Source organism: Martes martes (genome assembly GCF_963455335.1).
Source record: "Martes martes genome assembly, chromosome: 8".
Lineage (NCBI taxonomy): Eukaryota > Metazoa > Chordata > Mammalia > Carnivora > Mustelidae > Martes > Martes martes.
Genome location: NC_137895.1, coordinates 6,858,536 through 6,876,068, shown reverse-complemented (window position 1 = coordinate 6,876,068; position 17,533 = coordinate 6,858,536). Strand labels below are relative to the sequence as shown.

The 17,533-nt window shown below is 60.0% G+C and overlaps 3 protein-coding genes across 4 annotated transcripts in view; 1 reads left to right on the top strand and 2 right to left on the bottom strand.

Annotated features, from left to right (window-relative positions):
* Nucleotides 1-1,472: 1,472 nt before the first annotated feature.
* LOC308347654 (uncharacterized protein) lies at nucleotides 1,473-4,268 on the top strand. Its single transcript, XM_080811260.1, has 3 exons — nucleotides 1,473-2,255; nucleotides 2,543-2,585; nucleotides 2,891-4,268. Exons 1-3 carry the CDS (start codon nucleotides 2,082-2,084, stop codon nucleotides 3,010-3,012), a joined length of 339 nt encoding a protein of 112 aa, XP_080667386.1. The 5' UTR covers nucleotides 1,473-2,081; the 3' UTR covers nucleotides 3,013-4,268.
* A 436-nt stretch (nucleotides 4,269-4,704) lies between these two features.
* On the bottom strand, nucleotides 4,705-9,156 carry CYP2D6 (cytochrome P450 family 2 subfamily D member 6). The gene is made up of 9 exons (XM_080811259.1): nucleotides 8,806-9,156; nucleotides 8,006-8,177; nucleotides 7,288-7,440; nucleotides 7,027-7,187; nucleotides 6,393-6,569; nucleotides 6,073-6,214; nucleotides 5,653-5,840; nucleotides 5,052-5,193; nucleotides 4,705-4,954 (listed from the first exon to the last, which is right to left on the bottom strand). Exons 1-9 carry the CDS (start codon nucleotides 8,992-8,994, stop codon nucleotides 4,776-4,778), a joined length of 1,503 nt encoding a protein of 500 aa, XP_080667385.1. The 5' UTR covers nucleotides 8,995-9,156; the 3' UTR covers nucleotides 4,705-4,775.
* A 5,154-nt stretch (nucleotides 9,157-14,310) lies between these two features.
* The window catches only part of TCF20 (transcription factor 20), a 105,462-nt gene continuing 102,239 nt past the window's right edge, over nucleotides 14,311-17,533 (bottom strand). The window contains exon 5 of one of the 2 annotated variants that reach the window (XM_080812482.1): nucleotides 14,311-15,588. In XM_080812482.1, the coding sequence (XP_080668608.1) occupies nucleotides 15,571-15,588 (18 nt within the window). In that variant the 3' untranslated portion in view covers nucleotides 14,311-15,570. The remainder of the gene's footprint in view (nucleotides 15,589-17,533) is intronic. The other variant, XM_080812483.1, reaches the window with a different exon arrangement.

Here is a 17,533-nt window from a genome sequence, read left to right as displayed (position 1 = left end):
GTGCTTTCTCTAAAATAAATAAAATCTTTAAAAAAAAACCCCACTATCAATATTCATTTATAAGTTTTGTGTCAAAATCGGTTTTCCCTTCTCTTTGTGCCGGCAGCGAGGCTTGGTGGGTCGTGGGGTCGGCGTCTAGTTGGTTGGGTAAGACCCAGCACCTTCAGAGGGGTCGCGGCCCATTCCGCTCGCTCAACAGCCCTGAGGGCGAGCTTCCAGCCCGTTCCACATCAGCCCCAGCACTGGCTCTGAGGTTTTGGCCATTCGGGGGGGCGTCTGTCATCATTTCTATTAGACCAGCATGGAGGGCTTACATTTTGCCCCCGTGAGAACGGTGTTCCGAGCTGAGTCACCTCGTGTACCCTGGTTACTCCTCTCGATGTATGATTTGGGTCTTGTCTCTTTTTCCCTCAGTTTTCTCTCTACCTACAATTAATTTACCCAGGCTCTCCGCCAAAAGTATCAATCTCCTTGCGGTACATTTAGACAAATTAGGTGCTTTATCTGATATGGTCTCTGCAGAGCCGTATCTCCCGGAGCCCTCCCTCCTGCTGCCCCCACACTGACTGGAGGGCTTGGAGGTTGGCTGCTCAGCTGTCCTGGGACCTCCCTTTCTCATCGCTCTGGGGAGCCCCTGTCACCCCTTTATTTTGATGGAACACAACCTCTAGGGGAACCTCTGCTTCCTGGGGGGGGGGTGGTCTTGAGATAGCACGTGTCTGAAATAGTCTTAATCCGTATTTGACTGAGAGTTCGGGTAGGTATAGGATTCTAGACTAGAACTATTTTTCTCATAGATTCTGAAGATTCTCATTGTCTTCTGGCTTCAAAGACTTTTCAAAGAAAGGTCTGAGAGAAGTTGAATTCCTAGAACAGACTTTTTTCTTTGTACTTCTGGAAGTTTTTTTGTTCCTGGTCCTCGGTGTTCTGATATTTATTGATGACAAAATCCGGGGCGGATCTCCGCCATCCATTGTCCTGGACACTTGCTGACTCCTTCTCTTCTGCAAACCCATGTCCCTCACGTTTGGGAAATTGTCTTGATGACACGGGGATGTATTTACCTGGCATCGCCCCCCGCCCCCTCGGCCTGCTGGCTGTTCCCTCGCAGAAAGATCTATGAGGGGCGCCTGGGTGGCTCAATGGGTTAAGCCTCTGCCTTCAGCTCAGGTCATGATCTCAGGGTCCTGGGATCGAGCCCCGCATCGGGCTCTCTGCTCAGCAAGGCGCCTGCTTCCTCCTCTCTCTCTGCCTACTTGTGATCTCTGTCTGTCAAATAAATAAATAATTAATTAAAAAAAAAAAAAGAAAGATCTATGAATTAGCTGTGGGAGCTCCTGGTCTCTTCTCTCTGTTCTTTCTGGGAAAAAAAATTTTTTTTTCAACTTTACCTCCTACATTTTGATTGGATTTTTCATTCCCATTATTCTTATATTTTTGTTTTCAAGAATTAGAGGGTTTTTTTTGGCTATTTCTGTTTTAGGGCCTATTCTTGTTTCACGGATGCCAAGTTGTAGCTTTCTAAGGACGCATAGTTTTTAGGTGTCTGGTGTCTGTGTGTGCGGGCACCGACAGTGAATTAGCGTGTCACCTCAGCCTTCCCTCCCTCCTCGCGCTCCTTGTCACACAGCTTGAAGCGGAGACCTTGAGGCCGGTGTGGGGGCCGATGGATAAGTGCTACCCTGTGACCACTCAGGTAGGTAAGGGCCGGGGGGACCCCACTTCCCCTGGAGTGGGCCTCCTGGGCAGGTGCAGTGGGAGGACCGGCCCCTCCCGGCGTGAGTCACTTCTGTCTCCCCCCGTAGAGACGCAGAGTCAAGGGCGGGAAGAAGCGAGCCTCTGAGGTAAGCGAGGCTCCCTTCTGTCAGAGCTCCATGGGACGCAGCAGAGACACCCCTGCTGGCGGGGGGAGTCCCAGGGATGGTGGCAGCCACCACCCGCCCCCCCCCCCCGGGGAAACTTGCAACTTGCTGAGAAGGGACGGGCTCCCCTGGGAAGGTGCGGAGGACGGGGCAGGAGGGTGAGGCGCTCGGAGGGCCCTTCCGCCCGTGTCCCCCCCCCCCGCCTCCTCCCTGCAGGCCATGTCCCCCACGGCAACGGGAGGACTGAGCAGTGCCGCCCCCGCGGAGGAGACTGAGCTCTGGCCTCAGCGTGGCGGGGCGGTGAGGCCCCCAAAGGAGGAAGCGGCCAGCCCGGGCCCCGTGGCCAAGGAGGTGGACGAGGAGCAAGAGGCGGCGGGGACCCCAGGCTGGGAGGTAAGGAAGCCTGGCGCCCCCACCGGCACATCCCCAGCGTGGGCCCTTCTGCGAAGCCCCGGAGCTCTGGGGCGGGGGGGATGAGGAGGAGGGAGGGGGGAGGACTGTGTTGGGGAGGTTTGGGGCAACCAAACTGCCGGCCCAGGGAGGAAGGAGCCGTAGGGGGCGGAGCAGCAGCAGCCCCCGGTGCGAGCGAGGAGTGGCTCCCGACCGCCTCCCCGGCCTCCCCGTCTATGCGATGTGGCTCCTGTCTCTTCCCACCACCGTGCCCCCGTCTTTCTTCCCAGGAGAGCAGAGATGTCGGACAGGAGGTTGCGACATACCCTCCGGGTAAGGCGGCAGACCCGCCGGGCGGCCCAGGGACCCTGCAGAGCTCCAGGGGGCCCGGCCTCTCTCAGGCCTCCAGGCCTGCACGCGGGAGGGGAGGGGAGAGGCCCGGGTAGCCAGAGGCCCTGTCCCGCCTGAAGGTCTCCGCGGCCTCCTGCTTCCTTCCCGGTGGGCGGCAACGTGAGGCCTCTCGCCCCGGGGCCTTCCGACAGCGCCGGCCTGTTCGCCCAGCGTCAGAGGGCGCCCCGGCCCTGGGGACACACCCGCCCCAAAGGGACCCACAGGGCACGCCCGTTTGTGCTTTGTAGAAGTGTCTGAGGAGGACAGCGAGGAGGAAAGGCCTGGGGGCTGGGTCCCCCAGCTCCTGCGGAAGCTCTGGCTGGACTGGTTCCCAGCCCCTGACATCCCGAAGACGCAGAACCACGAGTGACCGAGTGTCCAATAAATCGGGAGACTTGCTGCTTCTGCCGGCCCAGCCGCTTCCTTTCAGGGGTTTTGTCTAAATGCAACGAGGCCCGGTCCACACTCCCTGCCCGGACGAGCTGCCCCTGAGCCGCCCCCACAACTGCTGGTCCTGCGGAGAGGCCCCCCGGCCCCCTGCCAAGGGGCAGAGCAAGTTCCCCGAGGGCGGAGAGCTGGGGAGCTCCACGGCGTGACCACACTCGGAAAGTGCTGGGGGGCCCCTGTCAGGGGTGCTGTTGGGTACGGGGCGGAGGGGTGTCCTCTGGCGAAAGAGGCGCCCTGACCTCTCTGGTCCGCAAACGGTTCCCTAAAGGCACCAGGGGGTCTGCCCAGGACCTGGCTAAGCGGGTCCCTCCCGGGCGCTCCGTCCAGAACCGGCCAGTTGTGGGGGTGAGCACAGGGGGAGGACAGCAGCCCTGCTCTCGGCTGGGGCTCCAGGCTAACCGGGTCACGGCCCCGGAAGTCAGAGCAGGACCACCGGACCCAGCAGCTAATCTGGTGCAATCACCCCGTTGGGTTAGGGGAAAACAGAAGCCCAGGACAGGCAGGAACCGGCCCAGGGTCACAGTGAATCCCAGCAGAGCAAGACTGAAAGCCAGGGTGTCCTCCTCCAAAGTCTCCACGTGGCCGCCTCCTCCTCTGGCCATTCCACTGTCACACGGGTCCGAGGCTGACCCCTGCCCCTAGGGTATCTGGGGCCCCCAGGTCTCACTTCCTACCCCTGGCCAAGTCTCCTGAGAGCCTAGCTTGACTCAGCCACTCAGGGGACTGTGCCCTAGGCTGGAGCCCCGATGACTGTCGTCCTTCTGCTCCAGCCTGGCCGCAAATGGTTAACTTCTTGGCAGGTGCCTGGATGCAGGCGTCCCTGAGGAGCTGGGAAAGGTGTCTCACCTAGCTTGGGGTGACTGAAAGGCTTAGGGAGGTGGCTCACTCCTGGACTGCCAAAGGGTTCCCAGGGAAAGTTCTGGCGCCAGTGGACTGAGCCCTGGGTGTTAACCTGGCACCCCCCTTCATGGCCATCCCTGGGTTCCCCCATCTTTGAGGGTGTCGTAGATGAAGGGGACAGATGAGCTGGTGCTGGGGCGCCTGGGTGGCTCAGTGGGTTAGAGCCTCTGCCTTCGGCTCAGGTCATGATCTCAGGGTCCTGGGATCGAGCCCTGCATCGGGCTTTCTGCTCAACAGGGAGCCTGCTCCCCTCCACTCTGCCTACTTGTGATCTCTGTCAAATAAAGAAATAAAATCTTAAAAAAAAAAAAAAAAGAGCTGGTGCTGCTGGCGGAGCTGCTGGGCCATGGGGTGGGGTGGGTAGGGCTGGACCCGAGAGGTGGGTGTCCAGACTGAGTGGGGCCCTGTCCACCCCCACCAGGGCCTGGCTGAGGGCTCTCAGCAGCCCGTTCTAGCTCTGCCTGGCATGAGCCAAGACCTAAGGACAGACATCATCCCTAACCCATGTCGCCAGGATTGGGTCCCCCTGGGTAACTGGGGGTAAGCTGTGATCTTCTGGCCCTCAGCATCCCCATCTCTCAAATGGGATCACGTGCAAGGTCAGGATGGCTCAGGCCGGGGCAGGGGCAGGGGCTGGCCCTGGGGAGGCTGCTGAGGCCCCATCACGGCCAGAGGGGGCGGTCAGGGGTCCCTGGAGGGGACTCGGAAGCCAGGATGGAGCCACCCAACTGGTTTATTGGCACAGCAGAGCCGTGCTGAGGAGCCAGTGGGGGGTGCTTCCTCCCTCTAGCGAGGCTCGGCGCAGAGCTGGTAGGGGGCGGGGGTCACCAGGAAGGAGAAGGTGCCATGGTCGCTGGGCCGGGGCTGCCCGGGGGGCACGGAGAAGACGAAGCGCTGCAGGAGGCGGGTGAAGAAGAGGAAGAGCTCCATGCGGGCCAGGGGCTCCCCGAGGCAGACGCGGCGGCCTGCGGGAGTCCGGGGGCGTGCTGTGAGCCCAGGGGCCTGGGCTCCACCCTCCCGGCCTCCCTCCAGAGGGGCCATCGAGTCGGGCAGCCCGGGCACCTGCGGAGAAGGGCATGAAGGCCTCCTGCTTGACGAACCGGCCCTCGGCGTCCAGGAAGTGCTCGGGGTCGAACCGGAAAGGATTCTTCCAGGCCTCCTTGTCCTTCAGCACCGATGACAGGTTGGTGATAAGTCTTGTCCCCTGGCAGATGCCTGGCATGAGTGGGATCTGGGCGTCCCTAGCCCAGACCCCGCCACCAAACATGGATGGGCGCACACTCTGCCCGGCACCCACCCAGACTCTTCCAAGTAACCCCTCGGCCCGAGAAACTTCTCGGCACCCGCTCTGTGCCCATGGCGGGGCTGAGTGCCTCACCACCCACGGGCGCCCACACTGTCACCGGTCCCTGCGCCCAGGCTCCTCCGACACCCCGTGGTAGGTTTTAGTTCGTCTTCCCCAGGAGACTGGGGGCTCTGAAGGGACAGGGCCAGCCCTGCCGCGCCACGGCTCTTGCCCCCACCCCTGCCCAGGCTGGGCCACCCGCTGTCTGCGGAAATGCGGACTGTGGTCCAGACCCCCCTTCCCCGGGACGTCAGCCGTGCTGGAGCTGCCAGGCCGGAGGTGGTGCTGAGCTCACGCTGGGGAGCCTCGCATGCCTACCTTGGGAATGAGGAAGCCCTGCACTTCGATGTCTCGGGTCGTCATGTGGGGCACGCCCAGTGGCACAATGTCCCCGAAACGCTGCACCTCATGGACCACGGCCGTGGTGAAGGGCATGTGGGCCTGGTCCCCCATCTCCGGTTGCCGCGCCTGCCCTATCACCTCATCTATCTCCTGTTGGACACGTCCTGGACAGACAGGCACCCCCACAGCGGTCAGAACCCGGGGGTCTGGGCTCCCACCTCTGCCTGACTCCCGAGGAGGGCTGTGCCCATAAATAGGCAGCTCCTACCTCCGACCAGAGCCCAGCCTCTGCTCGGGGCTTCGGTGGGGCGGGGGCATTGCAAATCATGTTCAAGAGGCCCCAGCCTGTCCCTCTCCTCCCTCGTCCATCCCACCGGGCCCCCAGCGTGGGCTCACGCTGCACATCCGGGTGCAGGATCATGAGCAGGAGAGCCCAGGTCAGCGTGGTTGAGGTGGACACCATCCCAGCCGCGAACAGGTCGGATGTCACCATGCTCAGGTTCTCGTCATTGAAGCTGCTCTTGGGGTTCCCCTTGGCCTGGGCCATGCCGAGAGGGTGAGCTCTGGGGCAGAGGGAAGGAGCCCCCAAATGGTCTCCTAGCCCACGGCCAGCAGTAATCACTGATCACGGGCTGATACAGGCCTCCCCCCCCACCCCCGCCTGGTCCTTGATTCACGGGGCCCTCAACCCACAACCATTGTTCCGGACACCTCACCTTTTCCACCTCATCCAGGAAGGCGTCAGTCAGGTCTCGGGGTGGCTGGGTCGGGTCCCGGGTTGTCCTGTGTTCCTGGACTAGCTCTTCTATCAGGGTCATGAAGGCCTTCTGTGCTGCGAAGACCTTGCCAGCCAGTCCGGGGATGTGCAGGAGCCCGGGGATGGAGTTCAGGACCTGTGCGGGCCACAGATCGGGGACCTTCCTGTGCCCAGGTGTTCGCTTGGTTAGTCAGGACACCGCCTCCAGGGTGTCCGCTCGGCCTCCAGCCTCCGGAGTGTCCGCACCACTGACATGGTTCCTTCCCTAACTTCGGCCTTGATCCTTTTTCCTGGCCTGGGGCCCAGTAGGATAAATCTAAAGTCTCGATCTCATGGGCTCTAGTGGCTTCCCAGGACGGAGGTGCTAAGATTCCGTAGCCTTCTCCGGGCCCCGCCGACCCCCGGCCCGCCGACCCCCGGCCCGCCTCTGCCGTCTCCCTCCTCCGGGACTTCCCCACCTCCAGGCCTTCCGCCTTGGAACGGTTTCTCTCCCGCACCCCCTCTCCCCACGCCCTCCTCCCGGAGGCCCGTTTTAGGGGAGGCCTCCACCCGGGCGCTCGCCCCGCGGGGCTCCCCGGCGCCTCGCCCCGCACCTCGCGCAGGAAGCCCTGGTCCTCCTCCACGCCCGCGTGCAGCCGGTCCAGCAACTTGAGGAGCCGCGGGTCGTCGTACTCGAAGCGGCGCCCGTAGGTGAGGGAGGAGATCACGTTGCTCACCGCTTTATCCACGAGGGCGCCGGGGCTGAAGGGGCGTCCTGGCAGGGGGCAGTGCGGGTCCGGGACTCGCCTCCACCGCCCCTTCCGCGGCCCCTCCGTCCATTCCTGTCCCCGGTGTCCCTCGGCCGCAACACTCACCGGCGTAGTCGGCGAAGGCTTCACAGAGGCACGAGGCCTCCTCGGTCACCCACTGCTCCAGCGACTTCTTGCCCAGGCCGAAGTTGCGCAGGGCGGACAAGGAGAAGCGCCGCTGCTCGCGCCACTCGCGCCCGTAGCGCGCCATGATAACCCCTGGGGGCGGGGCGGTGGGCGGGGCTGTGGCGTGCCCGCCCCGCCCTTTCACGAGGCCCCCTGCCCCGTTCACAGCCCCGCCCCCTTGATACAGGCCCCGCCCCTGCCCGCCTACACCCAAACTTACTCCCCAACCCCGCTGAATCGCGCCCACTTTGACAGCCCCTTCCTGCTGGGACGGGTCGCTCTGCCTGCCCGCTCTGCTCGCCAGCTGGGGGCAGGTGCTGGCCCCACTCTGCTCTGCCCACTTGACTCCCTCGCCGCCAGGGAAAGTCCTGGCCCGCCCCTGCCTCGCCCACACAGACTTCGTCCTCCTCATTCCCGCCCACTCTGACCTCCTGTTCCTGCTCCCCGGAGCCGGGGTCCCACGCGGCCTCGGTCAGGCCCCGCCGGTATCCTCCCGCGTCCCACCCAGGCACTTGGCACCAACTCCATCCTCCACCTGCCGCCCCTCCAAATTCGCTGCCTCTTCCCTGCACTGGACGTCCACGATCCTGCCCCCGCGTGGGCCTGCCGGGGTTTGAGTCACTGCTGGCTCAGTCCCGGGCCCCCCTCCTCCGCTTGCCTTGGGAGTGCGGCTTGAACCCCAGGTGCTCATAGATGGGCATCGGCGGACGGTCTGCTGTGTCCTCGCTGTGGTACACCAGGGCCTCGCGGACGGCGTCCAGGCCATTGAGCACGACCACCGGCGTCCAGGCCAGGTGCAGGCTGAACACGTTCCCGAAGCGCTGCCGCAGCTGCCGGCCAAGCGTAGAGGGCGTTGGTCGAGCCAGGTGGCCACCAGGCTGCCGGCCTCAGTCTCATGGCGCACAGGCAAGCTCTGCCTGGTGACCAGCGCGGTCACATTCTCTTTGGAGAAAGGGCTGATGCCGGATCACACCTCTTAGCTATGACTTTGCAAAGGTGACCAAAATTGTCCCTAGGCTGTTAGGATCCCAACCCACAGGTGAAGAAACTCAAGTTCATAGAGGTGAGCACTGAGGCCCAAGGACCCGCAGTACCAAGAGCCGAACCTGTCCCTCTCCCGATGTCAGCCTGTTTCCTGATTTAAAGGGGGCTCACGTCCAGATTCCTTCCTCCTGATGTGAAGGAGGGACCAGGTCACATAGTTTAAGTGCTGTCCAGCTGGATCTCAAATCTACTGCCAAGACCACACTCCACTCTAGGCCTTTGCTCTCTCTGACCTTTGTTTGAAAAATCCAAACTGTCCTTGAGGCACCAAGGCCCTCCCCGGGTCAGCCCTTCAAACCTGCCTCCTCTTCTCAGCCCATGCCCTTGTGCAGCCCAGGGCTTCACCTACCACCTGCTGTCTGCTGCTAGGTGGGGTCCCAGGATCTCTCCTCCCCAACCCCCTGCCTTCGTTACCTGGTCGAAGTAGCAGAGCGTGTTCTGGAAGTCCATCTGCAGCAGGTTGCCCAGCAGGGGCAGCGGCATGGGGCCCGGCGGGTAGCGTGCAGCCCAGCATCTGCGTCTGTGCATCAGGTCCACCAGGAGCAGGAAGACGGCCACGGCCACGGCCAGGGGCCCCAGCGTAACCCCACTCAGCAGCCCCATGGTTGCCTCAGTGCCCGCTGGCCTCCTCTGGCACACGGGTGTCCCTCAGCACACCAGGGACCCAGGACCAGCCAGCCAGGGTGCTCTCCCACACTGAGCGAGCTCATCCAGCCTGGCCCTGCTTTCTAAAGGGAGCCGAGACTGGCCTTTGCCCTCGGCCCTGAGTCAGCATGTCAGGGCGATTGCACTGCCAGAGGGTACGGGGAGGGGCCAGGGAAGGTCAGGTGAAGGGATGACCACAGGAGTCTGGTCCCTCCTGGCCTCTCCGGGTGCTTCCCCAGGGTAGTGAGGTGGGGGTAGGGGAGAGATGATGAAAACCCCCCTTCAGCCTGACTCTGCAGGAAACACCAGGGGTCACTGGACTTGATCCTGGCACCCAGCCATCATACGGAATCACACCCTGTAATGTGGTTGCAGCCTTGTCCCCAGAACACGTCCTTGCCCTCACCTGCCTCCTCCCAACTGGTTTTCGCCTCCCAAGTTCGTTACTGGCCCTTGCCCGTGCAGTAGGGAGGTCACAGTGGTCAGAGGGACCATGTGTGGGGGGGCTGGGGAAGCGGCATGGAAATGAAATTCTCGGTTTCCCCTCACTTCACACCAGTTCACTCAACACGCACAGAACCACACAATCACCAACTGCTCACACATTCACAGATACTACCCACATGTTCACACACTGACACACAATCACAGGTATGCATTACACACCCACACACATGGAAAACCACACACATGGTACACACATGCACCACTTACACACACACACACAGACACACACACATGCATGCACACACTCGGACGCAGGCACCAAGTTCCCTAGTTTCCAGTGGCTGCCTGGGCCGGACCCCGGCCTCCTGCCCTAAGACCACCCGCAATGGTACTGAAGCCCCCCACCGGGTAGGCCGCTGGCCCAGCTTCCTCAGTTTTGGCCTGACCTTGGCCTAGTGAGTCCGCATCTGGGGCTGGAGAGGGAGCTGGGTTGACAAGAGCTCCTTTGTCACCCGGACCAGCCAGTTCAATGGCCGGGACACTTTTCCCTAAGTTCCTTACATATTGGTCCTGGGACCTCCTAGCATCACCCGTGATGCTGCGTCTCCTCGGGCCTGTCCACTTTCCTGACTTGGAGAAATGGGGCGGCGGGGGCGGGGGGGGGGGCTGCCCTTCTGGACGGAGCTGCTGCTGAGCTCAGGCTATGAGGGTGACTTAGAGAAGATATGTCTCTGTCCTCTGAGGAGTGGGTCTGCTTCCTCTTCATTTGTCCTTGAACATCAGCTGCTCAAATTCATTCTGGAAAACGAGGGGATGGAAATCAAACGGGCCACAATTTCTTTACGCCCTCGCAGGCGTCCCCTGCTGAAGACCACAGGGAATGAATTCTCAGGTCCCCCCCCCCCACCCCGCCGCCCACCCCATGTCAGCTCCTCTCTCTCCCAGGCCCGGTCCCCCTGGCTCCAGCCCCGTCCCTTCCAACCCCGACTCTGGGGTTGGACTCTGGAAAAGATGCGAACCTCTGTACCACCCGCACCAGTGTCTGCCACCTCCAGGCTGGAGTCGTGCCTACCAGATCCTTCCTCTTGCCCCACCTCTCTACCCCTCCTCTGGGGGGTTGACCACATGGTGCCAGACCTCAGGCTCCTTCTTCAACAATGAGAGGGCTGATTTGAGGCTGAGTTGTTAAATCGAGGCTGAAGGGAACTGAGGCCAAAACCCATTCAAATGAGAAGGTCCAAGAACCCAGAGGGTGGGGAAGAGGCATTTCCTGGGTAGGCGTCGGCCCCCTCCCCCATCCCAGGGGTGTATGAGGCACTCCCATTCTGGAAACAGTTGGAGTGCTCTCTCCCAGGCTGACGCAGGGCCTGGAGGAGGCATTCCCCACCGCCCTCCCATATCCCCCACCCTGTTCTCTCTCCCTCCCCAACGGTAGGAGGACTAGGATCTTCCTGGGGCGCCTCCTAATACTCCTGACTCAGAGATGCCGCTCAGACATGGCAGCCCAGGGGTGTGTGTGGCCTCTTGGCAATGACTTTCCAAAGTCTGCAATTCCTGCTTGATTTGTGAAAGCTGCTCCCTTCCCGAATGCCCACATCCCTACTCTCCTGCCAGACCCAGGGCCACAAGGCCTAGCGTGCTGGGGCCCAGCCGGGCCTTCCCCGCACCTTGCCTTGGCCAAGCACTGGCTGGGCTTGAACTCTGTCACCCCCTCTGCCCCCCAACGCCAGAGGTGCCCTGTGCCGGGTGTTGGGCTAAGTACGCCAACGCAGTGGGAGATGGCGGTGAGACTGCTCCAGCGTGCTTGGGGCCCAGAGGAGGCGTGGCGGGTCAGAGAGCGGCAGTGTGGGGACTGCTTGCAGGGTCATGGGGACATTGCCCCCAGGCTGGGACAGGACGTGCTGGCAACACTTCATGGAGATTTTGGCTGGCTTGAACCACAAGCCAAAGTGACCTGGCAGCGGGACCAAAGCCCCACAAGGCCCCATGCGCGGTGAGTGTGGGGCAGTGTGACGGGGACTTTGCAAGCCAGGCTGAGGACTCGACTGGGAAACCGGAGTCTCTGGGCGTCCGGGAGGCAGGGAGCCCACTTTGGAGGCCCCTCAACAGACCGGGAGGGTGAGACCCAAGGGTACACTGGGGCCTCTCATCTGCCTCAGCTGACCGTCCCCGAGAACAGCACAGCGCGCAAGACGGCCAAGGGCGTCGTATCTGCCTGTCGTCTTGGCGGCCTTTCCCAAGTGGTCACCCGAATGCATCATGAAGGGCGGCGGCCTCCCCATCCTGGGGGCCTGCTGTCCAGGATGGGGAGGCCATGAGGGAACCTGCCATCTCGAGGCCTGTGGCCTTTTGCCATCACTGGGCAATTCAGCTTCGTGGTCCCCAAGCACCGAGGAGACAATCTCAGGTCACGTCAGGTCAGAATCCTAGAGCGGCATCAGGGGTCACGCCAAATGCACGCTCTGAGTTATGTACACAGTTTGGACGTGAACTTCTCCAAGGGCCAGCACGTTACTGAGCTTTAGAAACACACCGGGCCCCCCTCTGCGGATGGTGAAACTGCTCTGGTGAAGCAGAGGGAAGGATTCCTGGGGCCGCCCCTGGTCACGGTCACGGTCACGGGTGTGTTCACCTGCGCAGGGGTGGGTCCTCTGCCGGGGAGGGACACCAGCAACACAGTGGGCTGGGAAGCCCTGGCTCAGGGCCCTCCAGGCTGCACCAGGGCTCTAGAGAGTAGGTAGGGAGCCGGGCACCCAGCAGGGGGCGCTGGGCACAGGGGCGGCCTGTTGCTCGCCTTGCCCCCTCCCCCTCCCCAGGCACAGCAGCGCCCAGAGGAAGCCCCCCCAATTCCCACTCCTTCCTGGGGGCAGAAAGGAAAAGCAACCGGGATCCAGCTTGCCAGGGGTGGTGGTGGCGTAGGGCCTGCCCCCCGGCGTATTTTAAGGGTTCAGGGCTTCCGCTGGGCGCAGGAAAGGTTCTAGAGATCCCGTGCACGACCATGTGAATATAATTAATGCTACTGAACTGCACGCTGGTTAAGACGGTAAATTTTATGTTTTTAACCACAACTTAAAAAGTTATATATGAAAATCACCATTGCATACCTATTAGAACAGTCAAAATCCAGAACACTGACACCACCAGAGCCTGGCGAGGCTGTGGCGCGAGCACCTTTCACACACTGCCTGGTGGGGACGCAACAAGGGGCAGCCGCTGCGCAAGCCAGTTCCGTGGCTCCTTACCACAAGATCCAGCAAGCTCCTTGGTATTGACCCCCCGGAGCTGAGAACCGATGTCCACACAGAAACCTGCACACGGATATTTATAGCAGCTTTATTCATCATTGCCCAAACTCGGAAGCAACCAAGATGTCTTTTGGTAGGTGGATAAGCGGTAGTACATCCGGACAATGGAACATTCTTCAGTACTAAAAAGAAATGAGCTACCAAGCCCTGAACAGACGTGGAGGAACCTTAAATGCATTATCACTAAGTGAAGGAAGCCAACGTGACAGGGCTGCATACGGTAGGACTCCAACCATAGCACGTTCTGGAAAAGGCAAAACTACAGAGACAGTAAAAAGCACAGGGGCTGGGAGGAGGGCGGGAGGACAGGCAGAACACAGAGGATTTCTAGGGCAATGAGACTCCTCTGGGCGACACTGGAACAGTGGATACACGTCACTAGACTGTTTGAACCCACAGAATGTGCAACACCAAGAAGGAACCCTAATGTTAACTGTGGGCTTCGGGGGACGAGGATATGTTGGCGCAGCAGGACCACCGGCTGTCACAAACGCAGCGGTCTGCTGGGGGAGGCCGTGTCCGGGGTGCAGGGGGTACATGGGAACGTTCTGTAACTTCTGCTCAATACTGCTATGAACTTGAACTTGCTCTGAAAAGGTCTATGAAAAAAAAATCCATAGAACTTAAAAGCAGTGGAAGCTGAAATGCGCACGAGTCGAGGCTTCCTGCAGAAGGGGGAAAGCTGGAGCCAGGAGGGGGGCGTGGAGCACCGCCACGCCCGTCAATGGTCGTGTCACCAGTCAGTTTGAGGAAAGACCTAGAATCATCACAAGTGCCTTGCTCAAGGATCATCAGCAAGTCAAAAGGCGACAGGAGAAGAAAAGCAAAATGACAAAGAATCATTTGCTGTCGGGAAAATATTTTCCTCAAGATACATATTTTTCAAGTTTTGTGGTTTAGCCCCTGACACCTGAAATCTATCAATTTCATTTGAACTGTGTTAATGCCCAGTCAAGACTGGACGGAAAGCCACCCAGCTACTTCTACGCAGGTCCTAGGGCCCGCGCAGCACACCCGCCCACGCCTCTATCCTGGTGAGCGAGATGAGAAATGGGCTGCACTGCTTGATGGAGCCATTAAAACAGAATTAATCTGCCATTTCTGCAGCCCCAAATTGATGAGCGCACAAGAACTCATTTATAATTGCTTATTTCTACTTCACAACACTCCTTCCAGTATTTCTGTTCTCGAAAAAAGTCCATTAACATCGCATTATTTTTTTATAACCTTTAAAATTAATGTTGATTGGAAATATGTCCTCATACCAACTTAAGTAAATCTGACCGTCCCCACACACTGGCTGAGTTCCACCCACCCCGGGTGGAGCCGCCGAGAGGAGCCCCAGGGTTTTGACTGGTTCCAGGCCCTGCTGCGGGAGGGGGGCCCCCCCCGGGGGCGGGAGGCTGGGGCTCCGCTGGACAGTCACAGGGTGGCCTTCTCTGCGGTGGAGCGAAGCCACCTTGGGGGGCTGGAGCGGGAGGAGGAAGAGGCGCGTTTGCTTTACAGTAAACAAAAAAGGAAACAAGGTTAAAATGAAGTTTATTATTTTTTGATTTTTTTGTTTTTTAAATAAAACTGTTTGTGAAACAGCTATTTTATCCCCACGGCAGAGTGACCCCTGAAAGATGCACTAACCCCTTCTTAAGGCCTTAACAAGATTTTTTTTTGTACTTTTTTCTTTTTTTAAAACTCAGATATTTAAAAATTATACAATTTACAAAACAAAACAAAACAATACAACATAAAGAATCATGTAGCGTGGGGCTGCTCACCTGACAGGCCCTCTTTTCCTTTATAAAAATGAAAGCAAAAGAAAAAAGGGTTAACTGGGTGTTTCCTGGTCAGCGTAACCCACACTGATCACACTGGACAGACACAGTCCCTCCCCTGTGTCAACTCCTACAGCTCAAGATTTCCTGTCCTGTCCTTCCATCCTGGGGTGGGGGGCGGGGGTGGGCAGGGCACAGCTGCCAGGAACACACCCGGTGGTGGGCCACCCCCGACCCTGCCTGCCACGCGCACTTAGTGGGGCGCTTGAGGTTCTCACTGGCCACAGTGATCCAGGACACAGCTGTGACCTCGGGACATCTGCCAATTTCACCCCCCAAAAAGATAAAAATTTTAAAAATAATAAATAAATAGTGTTTCTGGAAATGAAAAAAATTTATTTTTGTGTTTAAACATCATTCCCCCACTCTTGAAAACACAGACCGTCCCCCATATCCCCCCCCCACCCCGCCCCAAACCTTCCCACTTTTGAGACAAATTAATGACAAAGGATGGTTCTGGTGTGGTTTGTCTGCTCTTCCAGCCCTGGGTCTGCAGCTCTCTGAACCGGTGTGAGACGGGCTAAAGATCAAAGCCACGCCCTGCCTCTTATGAGACCAGCTTGTTCAATTTCACACTTAAATTTCACTGTTATTGGAACAAATTTGGAGTTCTTTAACTAGAGAATTTTTAAAATAGAATCAAAAGGGATAGCGCACCTTTCATTTAAACAAAGTCTTTCCAGACTAAAAATAGATTTATATATATATATTTTTATCCCACCCTTTGCACCCCCCCTTCCCATCATCCCACCCCTCCCCCCTCCCCCCACATTGTCACTATGGAGATTGTGTCCATGGAAACAGCCATTCCAACTTCTTGGGTCTTTCTTTCCTGTGGTGTCACGGTTTGGGTGTGATGTAAGGACTTGGGGAGGAGGTGCTGGCGGGGCGGGCGGGGCAGGGCGGGGCCGCACAGCAGGACGGTTCCTTCCATCGCGAGTGTCCACCACCTCTCATCTCCACAGTCTCACCTGCAAGACAGAACCGACACTGGGTGCTGGGAATCCTGTGCGGCCCCGTGGCCGACAGCCCCTGCTCTGGGAGTCCAGCAGCTGCAGACCCCCGGGACCAGTGGTGGAGCCACCGTGTGGCCCAGACCACGTGGCCCTGGCGCACGGTGAAGGGCGGCGGTGACATGGCCCGCGGTGCTGCAAACGGACCCCGGGCCCCTTGCGGCATGGCGGCCTCCCCAGTGTGCGGCAGGAACGGAGACCACGAAGGAGCTCCCCGACCTTCCAGCTCTCGGGGTGACCCACCGGGGGCCCCCGTGGGGCTCGGCACTTTGGTGGCCCGGAGCGGTCCTCACAGAGGCGGCTGAGCACGCAGGTGGTCCGTGGGAAAACCAGCTCAGGACCCGCCACAGCTGCTCTCAGTGACAAGAGTGCATCCTTCACACTCCACAAAGAACTCTCTCCAGCCGGCTCCGACCGGACGGCGGGGCCCTCCTCCGGGGCTCCCCAGGCGTCCCCTGCCCTCGCTCCTCTTCCAGCCCAGGCTCCGCGCTCAGTAAGGTGATCCCGATGACCCAGTGGGGCAGTGGGGCTGGACCACGGGCCTCCTCGGAGTCCGTCATGGCTCACTACGCGTGCAGGGGTCTCCGAGGGACATGGCGGTTGGCAAGGATCCGGGCAGAACAATCAGAGCAGAAGCAGGGGCGGCGGCTTCCCCTGACCTGCTCCCTGCCAGTCAGAGCACTCCCTCCTGCCTCAGACCCTCCTGGCGCCCTCGGGAATAACCCCTGGGGAAAACCCAGGCGGCACCATCCCTTTCCTGGGTTCACACAACTTACTAACGGGCAAAATCGTTCAGAAGGCTGGTCTGTATGCAGGGGCTACGAACCTTCTATTTGAAAGCACCCACATAGGTATACCTGCCCGGACCAAAGAGGCGCATTAACTGCTCAGGGGAAAACACGACCACATGGGGAGACCTGCAGAAACAGCAGGACACTGTCCCCATGCTCAGGATGTCCATGGTGACAGCCTGGCTTCCCTGTTCTGAAGGTGGCTCTGGACCCCGGAAGTCGCCCCAGCCCTGCTGGCCCACGCTCTGGTCTGCCTCCAGCCCAGGGAGGCTCGCCAGTCCTGCCCTCTGGTTCTCCTAGGGTTAAGGCTGCTTGCCAGGAGAGGGGACAGAAGTGGCCTCCCCATGTTACCCCAGCAACCAAAAGCCCTCTGGAGATGCGAGGATGAGGGCGGAGCCAACAGGAAGCCTCAGGCAACAACGGGGGGGGGGGGTGCAAAATCTTGCTGGGGATGTAGGACCACGTGAACAGAGGACAGATGTCCAGGCACACCTTGGAAGGCTCTGCTTGTGGAGTGGGCGACAGGGCAGGGTTTGCCCTCCCCCAGGCTTGCCAGTGTTGGGCCCGTACCCCCGGCCCCAACCTGGGAACGGAGCACAGTTGGCGCCCCGGGCCTGCCTGGCTGGGGGAGCTCTGTGGGTTGCCAACCTCGGGCCATGGGTGTGCCTGGTAGTCTGGGCAGCTCCGGTCTTGACAGCCGACCCCCGCTGTGGCTCTGTCTTCCAGCCTTCCTAAGGGGACCTTTCCCCAGGGTCTGACGTCACACACCTTCAAGGTCAGCGGACCCTAACTTCTCAGAGTTACTTCTCAAACACTGTTCCTTCAACAGAGAGCTTAGGAAGGAAATCCGTGTGCCAGGCTCTATGCTAGGAGTTTCGCAGAAGTTATCTCATGATGACACCAAGGCCTGACACCCGCCTCCCCCTGCCCCCGGTCTCGGAGAGGACAAAGCTGAAGCGGAGGGACCCAAAGCCACGGGGCTGCTGAGCGGTGGGACTGGGGCTCCCATCCAGCAAAGCCCTCTGCCCGGCCCTTTGAGACTCTGCCTGCGAGCCTCAGTCACGGTGTGGTCCTGTCCGACTGCATGGGACTCGGCTGACAGGTGCGGGCCA

Bases quoted from the DNA above. Each gene is read 5' to 3' on its own strand.
- LOC308347654 (XM_080811260.1), top strand. From the start codon at position 2,082: ATGTCCCCCACGGCAACGGGAGGACTGAGCAGTGCCGCCCCCGCGGAG. The intron at 2,256-2,542 runs GTAAGGAAGCCT...CTTTCTTCCCAG, and splicing joins CGGGGACCCCAGGCTGGGAG to GAGAGCAGAGATGTCGGACA. The intron at 2,586-2,890 runs GTAAGGCGGCAG...TGTGCTTTGTAG, and splicing joins GGTTGCGACATACCCTCCGG to AAGTGTCTGAGGAGGACAGC.
- CYP2D6 (XM_080811259.1), bottom strand. From the start codon at position 8,994: ATGGGGCTGCTGAGTGGGGTTACGCTGGGGCCCCTGGCCGTGGCCGTG. The intron at 5,194-5,652 runs GTAGGCATGCGA...GGCATCTGCCAG, and splicing joins AGGGCTTCCTCATTCCCAAG to GGGACAAGACTTATCACCAA. The intron at 4,955-5,051 runs GTGCCCGGGCTG...GGACTCCCGCAG, and splicing joins CTTCATGCCCTTCTCCGCAG to GCCGCCGCGTCTGCCTCGGG.